The sequence below is a fragment of the Colossoma macropomum genome, unplaced genomic scaffold (assembly GCF_904425465.1).
Source record: "Colossoma macropomum unplaced genomic scaffold, Colossoma_macropomum, whole genome shotgun sequence".
Lineage (NCBI taxonomy): Eukaryota > Metazoa > Chordata > Actinopteri > Characiformes > Serrasalmidae > Colossoma > Colossoma macropomum.
The window spans coordinates 18,858,401-18,865,807 of NW_023494788.1; the positions used below are offsets into that span (position 1 = coordinate 18,858,401).

Genomic DNA, 7,407 nt, shown 5'->3' on the forward strand with positions numbered 1-7,407 from the left:
CCTGGTTCCTATCAACACCACTGTAAAGAAGTCTGTAACATTTCTCTACCAATGAACAATTTCACATCAAACCACTCTGAATTACTTTGTTTACATCTCAAGGACTGAATAATTGAGTAATTTTGAAAAATTTGTGGAATTCCCTTTTAATTCCTATAGACTTGCCATGTAGGACCATTTACTGGGAGAGCTCTGGACACAGAGGGACTTTTATTGTGCTTTTAAGTGGGCGTGGCTGTCCGCTGCTGTGTCTCCGTGTATTTAAATGCTCGTTCTCGGGCAGCTGCGGGTTTTTGTCGCGGCTCTCTCGCTCAGTCAGTCAGTCCGCCTGTCTGCCTGTCTGCCTGCTGACAACAGGGTGGAAACATCTCCGGATTACAGTCAGGACTGCCTGTGTGGACTAACGCTCTACCTAAAAGAAGTTTTAAGTTATTAAGCGGACATTTTTTCGTCTTTTTCACAACTGTTCCTATACAAGTTGGACATTATGAAGTTCTCTGGAGTTTTTCTTCTCGCCCATGTTCTCGGTAAGTAGACCATTATCTATCCAGACGAGGCTGAGTTCAGCTTCTCCTTCGAATTTTCCCGTTCCACCTTAAATGGTGCAGCGGTTACATTCTGGCGCTTTCTAACCTTAAGTGCCAGAATGGACCTGCTGCACCATTTAAGGTGGAACGGAAAAATTCGAATAAAGCTGGTGAATATGAAGCCCACTTCATATCACTCCAGCAGTGCTGTGTTTTTTTACTGCTAAAACTAGCCACCGTTGTCTAATGGCCTTTTCTTAGATGGCAACAATGTGGTTCAGTTGGTCATCAACCTATTTAAGAATATTCTTTATGTAACATGATCTATTTATTTTTGACCCATGTGTTCATGCATTAGATCAGTGTCTGTGCATGCAAGTAAATCTGGCCTACTGCCCTGTAGGGCTCCACACTATATAACCTATTTAACTCCTTAAAATCCTAGGCTTATTACATACTTACTATTCAGTAACTACTTGGACCACAATGCAAACCGGCCGAGTTATTCTTAGGTCATGGAAGTGTGTAGTAGAACTTAGGACCCGAAGGCGGGGTAAAAAAAAAAAGAAATTTCCTATTTTCTACTTAATAACATCCGTTTTTTCTTGTCCTTTTCTTTTCTATTTACTCCCACAGCTTCAGTCTGTTATATGCGGGGGAAAAAAACCCAAAAACTTAACAAAACTCTGTCAGCAGTTGCTTTTGGCACGTTGCCAGTGCCATAAACCAAAGTCCTCTCTGCTGGTATCCAATTGCAGACAGAGTTTTTCAGATTCATAATTATAACCATATTAATGATTCTTGATCTTGATCTGCACAAACACGACAGCTTGAGATTGGTGAGTATGTGGCTTAGCCTGGAGCAAACTTGGTGAGCACCAGACTGAGTGATCAGGTTGACCAAAGTCAAGTGAACTAAACGTCCCTCTCTTTTCTTTTCAGCAGCATTCGCTCTGGTGAGCTGTGCATCAATAGACAGGTATGAGAGCGAGAAGCCCGCACAAGCAACCGTGATTCACCTGTTACGTACGTCTGAGGCGCAGAACGAGAAACGGCCTGTCGAGGACAGCAAGCTCACGGATTACAACGGGGAGGAGGATCCGGAGTATTACTATGATGATGAAGAAGACGAATACGATTTGTCGGGGGATTACGAGATGCCCCAAGGTAATCTAACAAATAAAATTAGTCTTTAATTAACTTTCTTTTTAGTTTTCCACATTTTGCTGAAATAAGCCTTTTCTACCCCTGCAGTTGCATTTTCAAGCAAACCTAAAGACCCCAGCACTGTTCTGAATGCGGAGAGGCCTGAAGATACTGAGAGAAAGGGAAAAGGCAAGAAGAAGGGAAAAGGCAAGAAGAGAAACCCATGCTTGAAGAAATATAAGGACTTCTGCATCCATGGAACGTGCCAGTACCTGAAGAAGATTGGCCCTTCATGCATGTGAGTGCTCTGCCTTCATCACATCTCGTGCTTCATTCTGTTTATTCCCATTGTATTTGCTTTTGTTTGGCACCACCACTATGAAGTGGCATTATCCATAAACCTGACCCGTTTTCTTTTCTGTGCAGATGCAACCCGGGTTACTCAGGGGAGAGATGTCACTCTTTCTCACTGCCTGTATGGAATCCTGAGGGAGGTTACAACCGCACGACGGCCCTCGCCGTGGTGGCCGTAGTGCTGTCCTCGCTGTGTCTCACCATCATCGGCCTCCTGTTGGCTCTCAGGTCAGTTTTTCAGTCCGCAAATGCAGAATATGAACTATGACAAATGAGAACTGCAAGACCCATAATGAAAAAAGCTATGTATATGGGCCCACCGTTACATATTAGCTCCATAGTAGTTCAAGTATTTTATAATAATAACTCTTGATTTAAAGGCTTTAACATCTCTTGCTTTTTGTTGTCAACCACAGGTTTCACAAGCGAGGCACGTATGATGTAGAGAATGAGGAAAAGATTAAACTTGAGGTATCCCCGCACCACTAAGCCGCAGATCATGGTGAGCATGAGCAAACACATCATACGTTCACCAGACAATGTCCCGGCCCGTATGCCGTCATCATTATGCTATGTGTTGTGTGCCTCTCTGACATTTGGTCTCCTCCATGTCTGCTTTATTTCAGGAAGACCATGCGGAAATTCTACCTCAGAATTAAAAAGGAGAAGTGAAATGCCAAGAAGGAGAGCACAGTGTGCTAGAAAAGAAGGCTGCGTGGAAAAGCGAAGTCGTGCACTCTCTGTCGGATAGTATCCCTGCATATGGTTCGCTGCCATGTTTCGGGAGAGAATCCAACATGATTGTCAGGCTGGAAGTCATAGGATCGGCTCATTGGATCTACATAAAGCACTGTAACAATGTGGAGCAAGTGGGACCTTAGTAGTGACTTCAGAGTTGGCACTGCAGCCTCTGTTGGGACATTCATTGTCATAAACGGACGTGTCCACAGTTTTATTATTTTTACCTTTTTTTATCTCTTGTAAATATTGTTCGTGAGTGTCTTTTAATTTATTTATTTATATTATTAATATTTATTTGGATTTATACCAATAGTGTCCAACCCTGACCATGTATTTAAAAAAGAAAGGTTCTACATAATATTTTTATGTGTAATAATGCTATTTATTAAAATGTCAAAAACTAAAAAACATAGGGTAATATGGTACAACCTTGAAATAATTATTTTAATATTTCACGGATGTATTAGATGAGGCATCATGAAATGTATTCTCCCTCCAGACAGTGTTAAATTCGCCCAGAAATGAATCATTTCCTTTCAAATAAATGTTTATATTGAAAAATGAGAACGTACATGGCCAGTAATGTGTTCATGCTCTTGATGCAGTCTGTTGCTTGATTTGTGAATGTGAATTAAATGACCTACCAAAAAACAAAACGCCACTTCTTGGACTTCTATTTCCTCCTTTATTTCATTTCTTTTCTCTCCATGAGAACTCATTCATTTGCTGAAACCATGTTTTTTATAGCTTTAGAGATTTCATTCTGTCCATAGATCCCATGATGGTTTTAATTTAGTTATCATAACGGTTGAATCTGTTCATGTTTCAGCCCAACATAGTTCCGTGACTCACTTCCGCATGCAGGCAGCTGAGTCTGGAGTCTGGTTTCCCATTTTAGTTGTATTTTAGAAAAGCAGGGGGGAATGATAACACAAATATATCTTCCAGGCTTTGATATAACAAGACAAACATCATGCCTCCTGCCTTTAGGCTCCTATGACGTCTTTTACTCAAAGAGCACCTGTATCCTGACCCGTCTGTTGTCCACTTCCACAAATGTGTGCTTCCAAAAACACGCAAACCACTTCAAATGATCACATTGTAAGGCCTAAGTAGTCTATCCAGATGGTTGTGTGGAAAGCAATTACATTGATTCCTTTAAGTTGGCCTCTTTTTCGTGTTCAAGGCAAAACCACAAAGTATACAAAATAACATTATGGCAATTGAAATGACTCGAAGCAGTTATGTTCACATAAAACCTTTGAGTCAGCTAATCAAGTTTAACCGTTCTGACACTTTCTTCGTGACTACCGCCATTCATTCGAAAGGGTGCTGGCCATAATTCCAGCACCATGCTGGTCAAGGTTCCTTTTACAACGCTACCACTTCCTCATCTGTAACCATATTGAGTGACAACAGCTTATGAGAGGCCACATTGTGAGATGAAAGGTAAGATCAAAGCCTGCTGAGGCCACCGTCAAAGGATTCGACTACTGAAGCTGTTCCTCGTTGTGGCACAATGGCATTCATACTGTGGCGTCCCACACATGACAGAGATCATTTCCACTCCTTTTATCCCTTCATTTAGCCACAGTAAGGCCACTTATTGTTCTTTTTCACTGTAACCTTAGTGGAAGGGCAGATGGGGCACCTCAGGGGTGTATAATGGGGCCAAGTTTGTTGCCCAAGGGCTCAGTAACAGAAGTAGTTAGAGGAATGTAAGTGTGTTTGGTGCCAATCCAACTTTTGTTGAGTCTATAGACTCACAGGGCTTTTCACTTTGGCCCAAGCTAACCATTTCCAGGAATGTTCTCCAGTATTTACTGTTGCCATAACGTTTTTAATGCTTGCTCTGAATTGGACTGAAAGGCAACACTATAGTTTAGTCTATGTGAATCAGTTCTTGGAATCTGAACATTATAATATTTTCTGGTACTCCATGTAGGTTGGCATACAGTTGTATGCAAAAGTTTAGGTACACCAGCCAAATTATTTTCATTTTGTTGATTTTGGAAGTGAAAAGAACAGCTATGAGAAGAACCATTTTAAACAGCAGCATTTTTCTGTACATTTTAATGCATAGTTACTTTAAATTTGATAAACTAAAAAAAAAATGAAATAAAATAGTCATTGTGGCATATGTTTGCACACTTAACACCCAGTACCTAACACTCCCTTTGGCAGATATCACAGCTTCCAAATGCTTATCATAGCCAGCTTGGAGACTTTCTGTTGTTCTTTTAAGAATTTTACCTACTCTTCCTTGCAGAACACTTCTAGTTCTGCGATATTCTTGAATCATCTTCCATGTACAGCATGTTTAATATCTACCATTCTAAAAACTCTAAAAACAGTTTGCATTCCTTCATGGTGGGTTTTGAGGTGTGTTTTGACTCATTGTCCTGCTGTACACATCAGGGTCTTTTCAGCTTCAGTTTCTTGACTAACTGTGTCACATTTGCTTCTGAATTTGTTGGTATTTAGTGGAATATGCATATCACATTAGCGCAAGCAATGCTGCACAGTAGGACAGTGTATCACCACCCCTGTGGCAGCTAAACCCTTGTACAAGCTCTTTGCATTCATATTGGGGTTTTGCTTTGCCTTTCTGGCCAGCATACAAACAGTTCTATCTGCAAGTTTTTTTGTTCTTTGAGATCTAGCCTTGACTTATGTTCCCCTTAACTACCATTTCTTGTTGACATTTTGGACAGTGGAAATTGACCTGGAAGCACTTTGACATATTTTATAGACTTCCCCTGCTTTGTAGGTATCAGTTAGTTTCATTTTCAGCTCTTCAGACAGCTGCCTAGAGGAGCCTGTGGTTGTTGAGTGTTAGCACAAGCTTTAAAGAGAATTTATTACTCTTTGGAATGGTCATCAGTTGACAATTCCTAATGACAATCCCTGACCTCCTTAACCAGTCCTAACAAGTCAGTTAAAGCCAAACAAGTTTATTAAGTTGTGAAAATTCACCACTGAAAGGGTGTCCAAACCTTTGCACATGGCACAAGTACTAATTTTTCTGTTTTTTTAAGTGAATCAAATAAGTAATAGGAATTTACCAATAACTGAAAGGGTGTCCAAACTCCTGCACATGACACAGTTACTGTTTTTTAGGTGAATAAAATAAATAAAGCTGTGCTTTAACATTTCCAGAAGAATGTTATTTCTTAAAATACTTTGCTGCACTGGTTGAGTTCACTTCCTTTCACTTTTTAATTAAGAAATTATGTAAACTGTGCCCAAACTTTTGCATACAGCTTTATAGTCATAATGAAGCTTCAGTTTTATGCTGCTTACTGTGGCCAACGTCTTAATGTTGGCACCGTTTTTTCATCGGATATCCTGTGGTTGCTTCACCAAACTGACTCGAGTGTGAGTGGTCAACCGCTAGATGATTTTACTCCTACAGGCAAAGCATTGCACCAGCTTTTCAACATCACCACATACACATCTGGACTAAAGATATAGAGGTCTGCTTGAACTTATGGGTTTGGGCTCATTAGTTTGAAATTATATGTAGTGTTTCATGCACAGCTGCCTAGTCGCATATGGAGCGCAGGAGGCTGAATTCTTAAGCAATTTCAGCAAGGGAAGTTGTAAAGACAGCAGTTCGTACATTTAGGTACTCGAGGTAGGAGCGCCTCCCCTGAAATCATCCTGATTGTGGGTTTGGGTTGTGTAAGATGACTCAGTTAAGTAACGTTTTATGTGTGCCAGTAAGAACCCATATTACCGAAAACCCTCTGGCTCTTGTTGTTGTTGTTGTTGTGCAAAGGTGTTTCCTTTTCCACTCTTAACAATAGGCCATTTCCACTCAGACTGGAAGTGCGCACTCTGACAATTGAAAAACTCATCAACACTTTGGCATGAGCCTTGTTGAACCACACGCGGTCCGTCTACATAAGCCTGTTTGAGGACGGCGGTTCTCATCTGAGTTCAGGTTGCTTGACCTGACCCGAGGTCAACTCAACGAGTCTGTGGTCTGTTAAACAGAGCGTATGGCAGCAGCTCTCAGCAGTAGCCCAGCTGTTCCGACCCCACGACACTCTGTCACCGTTCTGGCGAGATAGGGCGGCTGATTAATGAGCTGCTGACACTGTCACTGTGACTCAACAAAAAAATTCCTGTCAGGTCACAGCCAAATCCACTTTCACTATTTACAACACAGACCAGCCACAAAGAGGGCGCAGATAAGGCCCTTCATGTGATACTACTCACTGCTCGTAGCTGAATCAGTACACTGTGCAGGCCTTCTTTGCATAAAATTGCTCTCATAAAAATTTACACTTTTTTTTGCAGTTTTTAACATGATCGTTGACAAAATTTGGAAACATTAACTGCTTTTTAAATTGTGTGAGCATGTTATGAAAAATGGACCGATTGAAATGGTCCAAACGTACTAGGAATAAAATCTTTCATTATGTCATCTTAAATTAAATTATGTTAGATTACATTTTGTAATATTTTATTCTATTATTTTACATTTTGTTACGTTATGCATGGAATAAAATCTTCCATTACGCTAGATTACGTTATGCTACGTTATATTGCGTTACATTGTATTACTTAATATTACCCTGCATTACTTTAGTATGCATTACGCTACACTACATTTTGTTATGCTATGTTACAA

The 7,407-nt window shown here is 40.5% G+C and overlaps 1 protein-coding gene across 2 annotated transcripts; it reads left to right on the top strand.

The window, feature by feature from the left end:
- Positions 1-272: 272 nt before the first annotated feature.
- Positions 273-3,424, top strand: hbegfa (heparin-binding EGF-like growth factor a). Of its 2 annotated transcripts, none has more exons than XM_036568730.1 (6): positions 273-527; positions 1,470-1,694; positions 1,782-1,971; positions 2,100-2,255; positions 2,444-2,529; positions 2,654-3,424. In XM_036568730.1, exons 1-5 carry the CDS (start codon positions 488-490, stop codon positions 2,514-2,516), a joined length of 684 nt encoding a protein of 227 aa, XP_036424623.1. In that variant the 5' UTR covers positions 273-487; the 3' UTR covers positions 2,517-2,529; positions 2,654-3,424. The 2 variants fall into 2 exon arrangements, with proteins under 2 accessions (XP_036424623.1, XP_036424624.1); XM_036568731.1 differs by having other exon boundaries at positions 1,473-1,694.
- The last annotated feature ends 3,983 nt before the right edge of the window (positions 3,425-7,407 follow it).

Coding starts and splice junctions, on each gene's coding strand:
- hbegfa (XM_036568730.1), top strand. CDS start 488: ATGAAGTTCTCTGGAGTTTTTCTTCTCGCCCATGTTCTCG. Junction 1,972..2,099: donor AAGATTGGCCCTTCATGCAT/GTGAGTGCTCTG, acceptor TTTTCTGTGCAG/ATGCAACCCGGGTTACTCAG. Junction 2,256..2,443: donor GGCCTCCTGTTGGCTCTCAG/GTCAGTTTTTCA, acceptor TGTCAACCACAG/GTTTCACAAGCGAGGCACGT.